The 14,934-nt window shown below is 39.5% G+C and overlaps 1 protein-coding gene across 1 annotated transcript in view; it reads right to left on the minus strand.

Moving 5' to 3' along the window:
• Window positions 1–138: 138 nt before the first annotated feature.
• The window catches only part of LOC113125806 (connector enhancer of kinase suppressor of ras 3), a 42,585-nt gene continuing 27,789 nt past the window's right edge, over window positions 139–14,934 (minus strand). The window contains exons 14-25 of the mRNA XM_026299433.2: window positions 12,850–12,887; window positions 11,366–11,408; window positions 6,445–6,498; window positions 5,866–5,905; window positions 5,195–5,364; window positions 3,834–3,907; window positions 3,457–3,528; window positions 3,284–3,348; window positions 2,942–3,066; window positions 2,392–2,746; window positions 1,721–1,911; window positions 139–1,535 (exon numbers count right to left, since the gene is read on the minus strand). Of these exons, the coding sequence (XP_026155218.2) occupies window positions 1,335–1,535; window positions 1,721–1,911; window positions 2,392–2,746; window positions 2,942–3,066; window positions 3,284–3,348; window positions 3,457–3,528; window positions 3,834–3,907; window positions 5,195–5,364; window positions 5,866–5,905; window positions 6,445–6,498; window positions 11,366–11,408; window positions 12,850–12,887 (1,428 nt within the window). The 3' untranslated portion in view covers window positions 139–1,334. The remainder of the gene's footprint in view (window positions 1,536–1,720; window positions 1,912–2,391; window positions 2,747–2,941; window positions 3,067–3,283; window positions 3,349–3,456; window positions 3,529–3,833; window positions 3,908–5,194; window positions 5,365–5,865; window positions 5,906–6,444; window positions 6,499–11,365; window positions 11,409–12,849; window positions 12,888–14,934) is intronic.

Here is a 14,934-nt window from a genome sequence, read left to right on the forward strand (position 1 = left end):
TCGACGCACTACACGTTGTACCAAACAATCATCTCCCTGTGATACACTAGGCCCAGGCTACGTCACAGTGGGTGCTGTGCACGGACGCACACAATCATGTATATAACACTGACCATTCAAAATAGCAGAAAACGTCCATCCTTGTGGCAATACTTTATTTCCCTGTACACGAACAAGCACACTGACTTTCATAGCAGAAACAAGATGGAGTGTTAAGATCACATTCATGCAGCACAACTATTTACAAGTTATTATTTAACATGAAAAACAGACATATAATTCAGAATAACTACATCTTTGTGCTGGGAGATTGGGTGGGCCCCTAACAGCAGCTGCTTGCCCTGAGCTTCCTAAATGTGCTGCTCTGTGGAGCCGTGGCACACTTCCCTAATGCCTATTGATCTCCGATGACCACGTCAACTCGGTATCTGTAATTGGAAGCTTACATAGTTTGGGTAAGCCAGGCTTGTTTGTAAGGGCTGAGAATTATCCACAGTGCATCCTATGTTTACCTACAAATGGATGTTGCTACATCTCGCCTCAATTCCAATACACTGTATACACCACTGCTACTGGTTAGTAACAAAGTTGTTATGAAATTAGCAATAAAAGATATATTTTCTATTTCAGTCTATGTTTGTGGTCAAAAGCATTTTTGCTTTTTCTACTGAAAATGATTCCATTACTCATATTGTGGCTTTAAATGATGTTGTAGTAGGACTTGACAGTCTGACGTCTAAAAATTCAAATCTGACATTACTATTAATAGAGAGCATTTATTCTGTCAGTGCAAGCCCCGCATGGTCTTCAGTCTGGAAATTGTTAAGTATGACAACAGAATTTCTAGGGCAAACATCACATACAAATTGTTCACAGGTTACTGTAAAACACATTTGATGGTGCATGGCACCAATAAAAAATAAAAATAAAAATGCTCACTGCTGACAAAATCAAAATAGATAAACCATACATACAGTAAAAAGTGTTTCCATGCAGAGAACAATGGGTCTGTTATTTCAACATACTCCATCATTCGAATATCAAAACAATTTATGCAGAGGTTCACAGAATAACAACATAAAAACATCATCTGTAAAATTTGCTAATCTTACAAATCCAACAGTAAATATAATACTAAGACAGTTTTCACATTTTAATGTGACCTGCTAATCATATGACTGCACAGTGTTCATTTGGGAACTAAAAATACTCTTCATTGATCCAGTTAGTTGTTAAAAAGCACTTAAAGTCTGCTGATATGGAACGGTAGTCCCGGCAGAAAACAGTAGTATGTGACCGAGAAGTCCAGACACAGTAAAAACAGTCACAAACAGTTATAAACTTGTCTCGATCACAGGAGCAGCAGTGACTGATGCTGCAGCTTTTGTGGCCTGTGATGCCACCTGCTGGTCTGGTTTAACGCAGATCTCCTGCACCAAGGGTAAATTGGCTTCCTTCCACTCTCTGAATTTGTTTGAGGTTAGCTTTGTGTCTGACAGCACCTGCTCTATTGCCTGTAGGTCCGCTTCTTTCGACTGAAACAGAGGAGCAAAGAAAATGAAACAACTTGACAAATTAAAAAAAACTACACTGTTTTGCAAATCACACATAAAAAACATCCACATCCCTTTTTTTTCTCTGCTAGCTGTACTGTAATAAAAATCAAACATGGAAAAACAGCAGAAAAGATGAGGAGAACACAATGAAACATAAAATGTACCTTTAATGTGCTGTTGAGTGTCCTGATGAGGTGCAGTTTATCATTGATAGCCTGGTTTTTACAGCGTTTTATAAAGGAAGTCCTGAATTCCCTTTTCGTGGATGGTTTACGATCACCAATCGGTGAAAGGCTGGCCTCCTTTAGATGAATATACAGCTTCTCCATCTCATCTGAGCTGCTTCCATTATACTCTGCAATTACAAAAGATTATAGTATACCATCACCACACACATGATTAACACTGAGTCAGAAAAAAACGCCAAAATGCTTTGGTAGCAGTACATTTGCATGAAACACAGATCAAGAATATATAAACACTGTTTAATGGTAGGTCACAGACAAAAAAAAAAAAAAAAAAAAAACAGGGTATAAATCTCAAATAGATTAAAAAAGGTCCCTGCACATACATATCTTCCTCTTAGCACAGATATTAACCAAAGTTGTGAAGGACATAAAATGTTCTCAGTTCTGTGTTTTGTTATAATATCAAATGATGTGGTGGGAAGTGAAAATGCATTCTTCTTAACTTAAAATAAAAGATAGCTCAAAAACAGAATCAACTGACTTGGCTTGCTAAAAAGTTCCCAAAAGTTAAATGATAAGATAGTCTGGTCAGTTTATAGAGTGTAAAAGTTGCAAAGCTATAATAATTGATCAAAATGCAATCTTACCGTTATTTGGTACACCTAAAACATCCCTTTGTGCCTCCCCCACTGCAAAGGATGGTGAGGGACTTTCCTCATTAGGCCCCGTTTCTGAAGAGTCCTGGGGAGCCGGGCCCACCGCCACCTGGGAGTCTTCTCCGTCCTCTCGCGGGGTCTGACGCGAGTGTACTTGAACTGAGCACACCACTGCAGTTTCCCCAGCGATAGGAGGAGACGCCTGAGAGACCAGGTCCAACCAGGACTGCCGCTGCTTGGTGATCGACGAGGCTGAGCTCTGCGATGTCATCGTGCTGACGGGTGATGAGAGTGAACCGTTGGCTTCACTGGGTGCTGTGGAGGAGTAGGGTGGAGGAAGGGTGCCCTGAAATACAGATACACCAGAGTCAGATATCATGATACACCATTAATGAAACAAAGTTTTGTTCAGTTGGACAGGGCAGTCCTGTTACAGTTTAAAAGAGCCAAAACAGACTCCCTTCACCATAGTAAACACACTTTAATAAATTAATTAAGTGACACCAACAGTCCATGTATGGCAGCCTGCTCCAGGACTGACCTGATGTGTGCTGCCAGGCGGACCGGATGCATCCACAGTGTCCAGCACAGTCTGTTCAGAGTACGGTGGAGGGGGGATCTCTGTGCTTTCAGCCTCTTCATGGTCACTGGCTTCACTATAACACTCTGATAATCCATGTTTTTGTGGAAAGACACAAACAACCAGGAAAGATCAGCATTGTTGTTAAATAAAAGGCCAAATTTGCTGATTTTCATGTGTTAAGTTAATTGAAACAATATCATTTAAGTTACGAAAGTTAAAGAAAGATCACATCTTGGAGTCACACAGTTTTTATTCAACAACACGACAAGTAACAGGAATCTGACGGGCATCTGCACTCACCAGCTGCAGGATTACTTTCTATTGGCTCATACTGAATGGAGGCTAGCCCAAGCTTATTCAGCCATCTGCAAAAATAAAAAGGAATTATTCAACTTCACGCTATTTGACAAATCCAGACAATGCATTTTAAATAAACAGAAATATGTGCTATGTTGTATTTATATATTACATACAAGTTCATCTCCTCATGGTTCTCAGCAGCAAAATAAAACATCATGACTTGTGGGTGACAGGCTTTGAAGGCACTGTGTGAGGAAAAGGGAGAACAGTAGTTAAGAGAAACGGTTCAACAGGGTGAAAATAAGTTACTACTGTTACTGTAACTTAATATAAACAGAGTTAAACTACAATAATTCCAACTCACCATCATCTAAGATTATATGAATAATTTTCACTTCCTGTCATGGTGTTTAGAAACACTGTGTCATTCAGATGCAACAGTAGTTATAGAGAGTTTCTTTTTTATTCAAACCACTGGCGGTGGGTAGCTTATGTAATCTAATAAAAACAGACTAAAACGGCCCTGTTCAGAGGGTATCTGTGAGCTTACTGTTTCTTCTTGCACTCTAGGGCTCTGTCAATCATGAAGTTGGTGAGATCAATGTAGCCCTCAGCTTTTTCTGCCTGCAACACACAGATTGAACAACAGTGAGCGTTAAACGGATGATTTCAAACCACTTCCTGGCAATGTCACCTGCCGTGATATTACAGAACGCTACTTCTTCTGTTTTCTCCCACCATGTTGTGTAATGGTGACATACAGCAGATATGTCTGAAGTCATTATACTAATAAATCAAACATGTCAGTAACGTATACTGGTTTCAAGGCCTGATTGGTAATTAGTGACACGATCATATTCACAGTGACTAAATGACAGGTTGGCAGGAAGACAACAGTGACTCATCTGCAGCTTCTGGTGCCTCACACTGTGTCTGTGACACAATAAGTGTAATGTATGTGACCTTTGAAAAGATAATACTGAAAACAGATTTAGTTGTGTTCACTCTGTGCTCTACTTGTGCAAAAAAAACAAAAAAACAGCTCAAGCAAAACTACTTTCTTATAAAGTACTAGAACTGATATTATACTGGATCTGATTCCAATGGATAGAATTAGGTCTGCAGCTTTTTTTTTTTCTGAACGTGGCATATGAATTACTGTTGTACTTCAAAGATATGTAAATAAAATATGTCGTGATTAGCTGTGTGCTGATTTTCATGCTGAACATGATGAAAGAGGGTTTAAATTGGTTTCTTTCTTTCAGATATGGTAGATATTGTATTTCTACTGACAGAAATCTTGACCCTTGTAATATTTTGTTAATCTAAAAAAAAACAAAGTATTTTTACTGCAAATGTACTGCTACCAAACAGCATCGCAAACTACATCAACTAAAATGTCTCATTTTATATTTTTATTATTGTCAAACACTGTAAATTGCTGCACTGGTTGACATTTCCATCGATGTGAAAAAGATGGGCTGAGCATGTGAGAGCACCAGATGTGACACATCTGCAGCAGAAAATAATTCCCTATAAATACACTGTTGACCCCTATTTAAGTCATATTTGCTAAAAACTACAATGCCCAGCTATTTGAAAAAGCTAAAAGTATATTTTCATAATGATAATTTTTAAAGATATTTATGTATGATTCAGAATGAACAATGGTGTGAGACCAGCCTAGGCTGAGAAGTACTGACACTGGCATTGTTGATAGTGGTTTTTTCTTTACATTTGTTCACATTAACAAACAGAAACCAAAAACCACCAGAGAAAAAAAAAAAAAACAGATGTATAATTTTGACACTCATTTTTGTACTTCTGATCAAGTGTTTCTCAAGTACAGTAGTGTTTCGGCTTAGACGTATAAATGCCCTCATGAAAAGGTGGTTTAGAAAGGATACTCACCAGCTGGTTGGTGTACCAGTAGAGAGCTGTCTTCTTCAGCACAAACCAGTACTTCTTCCATTTGATACCCAGGAAGCCTTTACTTTCTTTCTTCCTGTACAGCCAGCCCTGGTGGTCTGGCTGGCCCAGATCTTTGACCGAGACCCGCCGTCTGCTCATTGTTCCATTGCCTATGCACAAAAAACATATATGCACATGAATGCAAAGAGATCTCCGCGCATTTGTCCACAGAGAAGTAAAGTACTGCATCAGAGGAAGCAAGAACTCTTAATTCCAGCACTCAAAACATTTCCATTCAAATTGAAACCAGCCATTGTGTCTGATCAACAACCAAATGAGCACTAAAAATAGCCCTTAACATACCCACACAACATCCAGAAACAGTCAATTCAGAAGTGTCATACTACATTCAGCCAATATTTACTCTAAAATTAATCAGCCAGCAGTAATTTCCACGTAAAAATTCACGTTTGCTTCTCAGAACTATTCAAGACACAGCCACACAGAGCTGACATAGCAGAGAAATGAAGTGAGCCCAGCCGAGTGCAGCATGAAACCCTTGTGCACACTCTAATTGCCCTGCCACTTCACGCACGCCCACAGAGGGTCCAAATTACAGTTGAGGGTTCACACATAGACAAAGTGATGAGAGCTTTAGGGTGACAACTTACCTCCTCGGCTCTTCTTCTTGGATTTGTGTCGGAGGGAGACCTTTGTGAGAAGAACAGAGGGGAACAACGCGGGGTCAGAGAGTCAGAGAGAGAAAGAGAACACATTAGAGACAGAGAAGAAGAGGCAACAAGGAACATCCTGTTTCTCATTCTGCGTGTCAAATACATTTGCTCTCTGCTGTTCTAGCTCTATAAGACATGTTAACACACAGCCCCCCTCCTCTCCAACGTCCTCACATGTGACTTGACTTTGCTTTGTGTTTTGTCTCTTTTTGCTCATGGTCTGATTTGGACTTAGCTTTTTTTATTCCCTAATAACTTTAACCAAAAAAACAAACAAACAAAAAAAAACAAAAAAAAAAAAAGAAACTTAGCTGTAGATGTATTCACTGTTGTTACTATAAATGTTTGCTTTTGTCATCACAAAATAGGAGAAGCAGAACTACTTCAACCATTATGTGGAAAGCTGCGTTTCTGTTTCATTAGCACCGAGAACAAGTCAAATTCAAAGTAAATGTCATGCACGCACACACACATACACATACACACACACGCACACAAAAAGGAGAAACAACTTACAGGGTTGTAATCATCAGCAGCCATGGGAGGAGAAACAGATATGGGGAAGGCAGCCTGTTTTAAGTAACACAAAGACACAACTTACAGCAGCTTCCACGGCTCTGAGACAACCTTATTGACAACATTCCTTCCCACAGAGAGACTAAATGAGCTGAAAATGAGCCATTTATTGCTCCAGAGGAAGTGACATCATGGACAGGCAGCACAGACATGTTCCTCAGTTTGTTTTTAAAATTTTTCACAGTGAAAAAAACAAAACAAAACACAAATGTGTATTTAAAGTAAGTCTAAAAAGCAGAATCTGTTTTTCTTTGGAACTGGAAGCTGAGTCACAGCTAAAAGTTGAAAACCTTAAAAGTTGATGCTCATGAACAGAGCTGACTCTGCTTTAGAGTGACAAGAATCACTGTCAGCAGTTTCATTTAGCCTGTGGCACATAGAGCAAAAACTAGAGATATCTAACCAGGGCTGAAAGGATTCTTCTGCAGTTAGCACACTTTAAAAATGTCCATTTCTCTAGGACAGAGCATAAAAATAGTTAAATCATTTTATGTTAACATTACTATTTAACAACTAAATGACAGTGACACAAAAAAGATTGAGAAATCCAAGTAACCATCATTGACTAACTTCCTCTGGATACTAAAGTTCCTCATTTTTAATATGATAATGATGCCTAAGACACAGTGAATAGCACAAGCACACGTTACGAAATATCCAACAACTTGCCATTATTGAAAAACACAATTCAATGTTATTTTGCCATGATACAATACAGCAAATATGTGGGTGTAAATATAGTTTCACAGAGTAGTAGTGTCAACCATCCATCACACCGTTTTGTGGATTAGAAATATCTGAAATATCTGTGCAAGGGTCTTTTCAGTCATGTATCCCTGCCATGACAGATTGAACGCTACACATAGGGGGTGGGGGTGGACCAAAAATGTAAAAGCACTGGTGGCAGTCTGCTCACAGGGTCCTAAGTTTCAAGTCTTGCTGCAGTTATTCGCATTTAATCACCCACCACAGGCTCAAATGTACAAACATGTCCAGTGAGAACAAGAAAAAAAAAAGACAAGCAGACTCATACCTGGTTCTTTAAGTATTCACTTCACATCCACTCTCCTTAAGCCCAGTATCCTCAGCACCTCAAAAAGCTCACACAATGGCAGCAAACTACAGCTCTTTCCTTAACTAAGCCTTTGCACATCAGGGTATATATGTGTGTGTGTGTGTGTGTGTGTGTGTGTGTGTGTGTGTGTGTGTGTGTGTGTGTCTGCCTGTCTTGCGCAACACAAATGCATCCAATCTCATTTTCTGGGTGCTTGGGTTGACTGGCTGAATGTGGTAGTTAGATGATGATGATCGCCACAAAAACCACAGCACATGTGTCACTGTCAGTATGCAACTAAACTTCCTGTTGGAGTTTCAGCTCAGAGATTCCTTCTCGACTAATGTGTCTAGATTTACAAAAAGATGAAAAATGAATCTACACCATTTAGACTGATGCCAGTTTAGTTCTCAGTTATCTGCCCATCTCACAATAGTAGATAGTATCTACATGTTATCTGCTTGTTTATTTCTCAGTTCGCATTAGTGTGTAGTCAGTGTGGATGTTGAACCTGGTTTTGGTTACTGCTACAAATAAAAATGTAAAGAACTAGGACTAATAAAGGAAGGACAAAGAAAACATCATTCCTTACAGCTGTGTCGTGAGTAACACGCGTTTCTTAAAATATGTATAAAATCTTGTGTTTTAAAGTAAAATAAATATTATTTCATAAATATTGAATGTAGCCCCAAAAAATGTAAATCTGTAATCGGAAAAGAGAAACTCTAGTTAAAATGCCAATACACAAACCCTTAGCAGCATCCAGAAACGTCTGGCTTAAATGTCAAAAAGCCTTTTTATGTTCCAGTGGAAAGACAAACGCGTCGTCGGCAGGTAAGATAATTAGTTTCAGATCATTTTAACAATATAAAGTGTTACTGTACCTGCCACCACCATAACCTTAACAAACGTAATTTGGCCCGACAGCTCCGCTCAAAGCCTGCCCAAACCTTAGTGAGCATGTCGAGGAAAGACGCTGGTTTCAGGTGAGTTCAGGACCTCTTTGGGTGTTACCCTGTTTTTTTTTCACTTCACAGAGGGGAACACCCAAACTGCAGCCGAAGTGACAAAAATATGGCAGAACAACTTTTAGTGTGAAAAAAGACTCGCTTTATGGTCACTGTTTTTTTTTTTCATATTTATTATTCAGGCGAAATGAATGGTTTCTTTTCTTCTTCTTTTTTTGGGAGATCCTGTAGTTCGAGGTCATGACCAGCAGGTGTCGCCATGTCCCCGCAATATGGCAGCTTTAAGGTTCACAAAAAAATCAATCAAAAACTGACCATGGACGAATGACATGTTCCTGAAACGTGTTTAAGTAGGAACACAGAGCTGACACTGCTTGTTATATAGCTCATGTCGTTAAGTGACAAAACTAAAATATAGGCTGCATAGAGCTCTCCTGCTTCACTTTTCCAAAAGCTAAAAACAACATATCACTACTTCAAATACCTGTCAAATGCCTGATGGAGTAACTCATAATGAGCGCACCTACTGAATGAATTTCACAGAACGCTACCATGAAAGGAGTGTTAAGGTCATGGCTGAGCTACATGAGCACTGCAAAGCATATATTTCTCTTTTACTTTTAGAAAAGTTCACAAAAACACAAATTTTTTCCCCCGAAACCGGAAAAGAAAATAAGTGTTTCAGATTACAGATTCCCCTCATAACTCAGGGAAGCTGTGGCCTGGCTATCAACAACCTTCACTGTCTCGGTGGGGAGTTGAGTCTGTAGTCATAACACCACCGCTCGGCCTGTTACTGTTCAGAGGCTTGGATGTTCTGGCCCAAGTGTGTCTGTGATCGATGGCGGCAAACCAGAAGACACATTCCTGAGTGGAGTCCTGTGTTATTATTGACTCCATTTCATTTCAACTTGCAGTGGCTTCATGAAGCATTCAGACACATTCGTTTCTTTGCATGCATTATTGTGCTGTACATTAAGTGGAAATGGATAAAAGTGCCCCGTTTTCCCATCAATTTCCATGCAGTAACCACACCAGGATTTGGACAGTTTATCCTGTTGTTCCTGACACATCCTCTCAAGCGCCATCAGATTGGAAAGTGTCTGTGAACTACCATCTTGCATTTTTATTTAATCCATTCAGAATTAACCCTAGAGTACAAAGTATGCAAAAAGATCGGAATATTTTCTGAAGCCCCTGTAAAGACAGGGGCCTCCGTCTCTCTGTCCACTTGCTATTGTATTGCAGAAAGTGGTCTGACGTGACCATGAAGAGATCCCTTCCTTTTATATCTTCTACATTTTCACACCATAGCCTTCTCTTTGCCTCCCCCTCCCATTTGTCACCCTATCTTTCTCATCCATATCCAGTAACTTCCTTGTGTTCCCTTAACCCCTCCCCCAAAGCCTCACCCTTGAAACATTTCAATTAAATGTGTTGAATTAAATAAAAGATTTCAACACAATTCACACTCTTCTCCTTTCTGTGGTGAAAGAAAAAGCCTCAGCATGTCACATTAGGCTGACTTAAAGGGGCATTTCACTGAAACTGTATTTTGGTGGCTCTGCGGTAATTTTGCCTGCAAGCCATGTCAAAGGCCTGACGGATTCACGGGAATGCACATTGGTCACACCATTGTAGCGCTCAATCTCCCATCACAAGCCATGCTGAGAATTGTCACGGCACTTAGCGTCCATCCCTCCCCCCACCAAGAGACCAGAAAATGTGTGTGTGTGTGTGTGTGTGTGTGTGTGTGTAAGAGAGAGAGATAAATGAGAGAGTCGGCAAACAGAGTGGCTATTATTTAACTGAGGGAATCTCACAGAGCGTATAGGGGGAAGGGTGCAGGCCTGGAAATGATATCAGATTCAAGCTTGCTCAGTGTGGTGGGGCTGCATGACCCCCACCTGCTGCTGCTGGTACTAACTGCCCAGTTGCCCTGGCACTGGTCACCTCCTCAGTTTAGATCCTGCTGCATGTGCTGACTGAGTCATTATAGCTCCAAATACAGTATTGAAGAGCAGCTGAAGGAGATTTGAAATTTGAAATGGAAGAGTTTTCTTTGCAGCAGATGTATCTGATCAGGTGTGTGCACACATAATCTAAAGTCAGTGACCGGAACAAAAAAAAAAATTAAACATTTCATAGATGTTTTGCTTCTTCTATTTCATATAGACATCCACAGCAGGGTCAAGGTTATTTTGTTTGGTGCAACGAGAAGTTGCCATTGGACCATAAATCTGTACAAATTAGATTTGTTCACTTGCCACCTCTGGCTATGATCCTAATTCATCTGGCTTCTGTGGAGTTGCACGAGTGGTAACGTGCAACTGAGGGACTGACAGTAACTCATGATACAGTGGTGTATATATGTGTGTGTGTGTGCGTGTACAGGCCGCAAAGGCAGCAATCCTGAGTTTAGACCTGTGATCATTTCATTTCCACATTTGTCATAGTCAATAGGTGGTGCATCAACTTTCCGCTTACTGCACACTAAATAAGGAGCAAGAGCCTGCAGCCAGTTCTGTGAGGCATTGCTTCAAACTAAAAGCTAAATCCAGTATTCAAACATGTTGACATGGTAATTAGCACTTTACAAAGTAAAGCTGGGGCTGATGATGGTGGCCTTAGTTGCATGTTTTAGACAGAGTGTGTGAAATGTAATGGGCCTATAACTGAGGCTCTCAATGTCGCGTCGTTTGGCCAAGATTGAGGCCAGTGGCTTTCCTCACGTTGCACAGTAGATATAGAAAAGTGACACAGATGTATGCAGGTGCTGTCATAGATGATATGTCAACACACACTTTGTTTTTAGTCAGCAGGATTGCTGGTTACTTACTGCTTGAGAGAAGGACCAGGATCGTATCTGCGGCTGATTATACCTAAAAGAACAGAGTAGAAGCAATGACAGTCAGCACTTCAATAGGATGAAACAACCTTAAGCTAATTTATGTTCTTTACAGAAAGTTTTTTTTTTTTTTTTTTTTTTACAATAATTTATAGCTAATCATCATACTGTAGACCAGACAAAAGTGTCTCCTAAAAATTTCCAGCACATAGTTATTGCTTTCCAGCTCATTCTGAAACCTCTCATTATCTTTATCTATGATCCTATCCAGCTCACTTTGACTTGGCCTGAACAAAACAGCTCTTATGGAGGCTGTTTAAGGGTTGGCATTTAGTTGGTGTGCCAGTGGTTCTGATAATACTTTTGGCAACCAGCCACAGCAGCATGGGCGGACAAAAATCTTGTTCGCAATGCTCAAAATACTCGATTTACCTCAGTCCGGCCTCACCCTGCAATTTCAGGGTATGAAAACTGTCTCTGGCTCATTTTTCCAGCTTTTTGATTACCAGCTTTTTTTTACACTCTACTCCGTCCATGATCCAAAAATTTTCACATCTTTGTCTCCTCCTCAAATAACTTACTGGAGATACTGATTACTTGTAGCAACAGTCAATACTTGTGTATATGTGTTCTCCCTGCCGCCCACAGAGAATGGCCCTCACTGCCTACACTTTTAACAAATGACATGGAAATTAAACTGATGCACCATCACATTATATGCTGTGTCATTAAGAAAACTGGTTTGTTCCTTACAGATTAACAAGCCAAAATTAATATGACACATGATTATATCTACCATCAATCTAATTTCACTCCCTGAAAACCGGATAAGATGCGTTTTGTTTGGCTCTTAAAATAGAACAGCCAGCAAGGGTGGGGAGTCATTGATGACGTAGTTAATGTGGAGGACCAGAGACGTAGGGGCCATGGATGAGGAGATGGAGGAGCAGCAGTCCTCGGATGTTGTCATATTTAACAGTGGGATGGAGTTATTCATGGTTTAGTCATTTCTCAAAACTGCAGTATGCAAAGGTGTCTTAGGGGAGGATGGTGAAGGGCGGATATACAGTCCTAAGTAACAACAATGTATCAAAAAAACATATATGTCTATATAATATATAGAAATGTATTAATAGATTCTAAGTTGATTTAGCATTCAAAGGAGTGAAAAGCTTTGGACTGAATTAAATAAGAGGGAAATATTGTTTCCTTATGCTTTATTGTTGGATTAAAGAAGAACAGTGATATTTGTTTGAAAGTTTGTGTAGGAGATTATTTCTAACCATCTTGTTGAAATTCCTAATGGTTTTGTCAGCTCACCCAATGACCTAGCACACTGTAGTTTTTATTAAAAAGATCCCATGGCCTGGTGATTGTCACTCCCTCATGGAAAATTAAGACACACCCTGCTCTTATGTTTCTCATCTGACCTATAACTCCCTAACAATGTGTGTGAGAGAAGGAGAGGAACTCACCGGTTTAGGAAGTCACTGCTAGAGTGCCAGCTGGATCCCTGTGATACATAAAGATTTATGCGTTAACACATGATGGAGGTGGAATCAGCTACTCTTTCATAGTTGGTTTTAAAGACTCAGTTTGATTGAGGTATAGTAACATACTGTCAAAACCACAAATGATCAGATTTTGTTCAATTTTTTGGTCCCATTAAGGGTACAGCATCTTCTCTTGAAAGGCACTAACATTAGATTACTTATAAGCAGCTGCCTGTGACGTTCAGCCCAAATTGTTTTTGCCAATTTTGCATCGTGGCATAACAAATCACTAATCCCAAGATTAGAAAAAAAAAAACCAAAACATTCATTGCTTCATTCCCTTTGTAATTTTAGATCAATTAAAAACAAAATTGATAAATTAACAAAATCATAAGTCATTCCACATGCACAGTCTAATAATTCAGCATTCGATTCACATGTAATCATATGGGATGTGCAGGCATAACATGTTAGTGGTTAGCAAACAGCACTGGGTTAGACAAGAGTGCAGATAATACTTAAGCAGACCACAGGTTTTCAGAAAGTGCAAATTAGTGTAGGCCGCAGGCAACTATAGGTTTGCATGTTTGGGCAGAACAAGACAAGGAAAAGGTGAAGGAGAGATAACGGGCCCATCTTGTAGCAGTAGTAGTAGTAGCAGTAAAATAATGAACAAAGAAACATATGGAAAGGGGAAAGAGGTGAGAGTGGTGGGTTGTTCTTGACAGCAGTCAGCTCATGAAGTTCCATGAGTAAAGATGCTGATCCCTTCAATTCAACCTCTTCTTCAAATCAATGGAAATGGTGAAAGCACTCAGGTAACATGATCCTAACCTGACATTTAAAGGTTTAGAAGACAACATATGTGCAGGAATAAGATCCCCTAATGGAGAACCTGCTCTGACCATATGGTTCCCCAGCTAGAATTGAAAGTTCATCAAACAGAAGTAGTTACATAACCATCACCATCTGAGGCACAGAGAAACGGTAACCTGACTTTAGCTATCCTGTTTCACCACGTGTTTAAAAACAGAAGCAGGGTCCACCTCAGAGGTTAGAACAGGTTAGAAAGACTGCCAGTTCAACAGCTTGGTCCTGTATTTAGCCCAAAAGTGGAAGTTACTAACAATTAAAGCTGCTGTTTACTGAGCAGCATTTTTTTTTTTTTGTGTGAAATTAAAATAACATAGTGATTATCAATGTAGCTCTCAGAAAAAGTCGTTATCCCACATGCTACATTATAATTAGACTTTGAGCAGTAACTCCACACACACCGGTAAAATAAAGACAATACAAAAATCACTGTAACAACTGCAGTTTTTAATAAAATGCTCTGCAAATCTTACAAAAGGCAGATAAAGCAACAATAGACACTTCTTCCCTGTATTTGCATAAATAATACTGTCATTTTTTTACTCTTGTGATGTGTGGTCTTTCCATAGCATGAGCTAACAGAACATCATTTAATTAACCTGCGTGCCCTAAGAGATTGGTTCAAATAACTGGTTGTAAAAGACCAGTTATTAATGTCAACCAGCTGTGTAGGACCCGTTAGGTGAGTAATTATAAGCTGAAACACAGGACATAAAGGTTTACTGAATAGAGTGCAATAGGTATAAAACCTGCACAAATATTTGCTAGTGACAAGACATAAACATCCTTTTACCGATCAATGCAGCATCATCGACTAAAGTGACAATTCTCTCTGAAGTGTATGCATAGCTTACAAGAGGCAACCATTGGCAGAAGGTAACTAACGGATCACAAACGTATAATTTGAAAAAGAAAAACATGTAGATAAAAGCATTTCCGCTAACAAAATATGCTTGCTTTTATTTTTATAACTTACTTATGCAAATAAGCTCAAAATAAGCAATTAGCTGAAGTGATATCAAGTTTTTTTTTTTAAGTATTATACAGTAGTACCCGAAAGCATTTCAACTCAAACATGACATAGCCCAGTACATACAGAGGAGTCCACAGATAGCACAAGAGGCCAAAGTGTCGTAAACCTGAACACACTCTTGAGGCAGAGATCGGACTGAGACAAGGAAGGATCAGGGCAGT

This window comes from Mastacembelus armatus, chromosome 22 (genome assembly GCF_900324485.2).
Source record: "Mastacembelus armatus chromosome 22, fMasArm1.2, whole genome shotgun sequence".
NCBI classification, from domain to species: domain Eukaryota; kingdom Metazoa; phylum Chordata; class Actinopteri; order Synbranchiformes; family Mastacembelidae; genus Mastacembelus; species Mastacembelus armatus.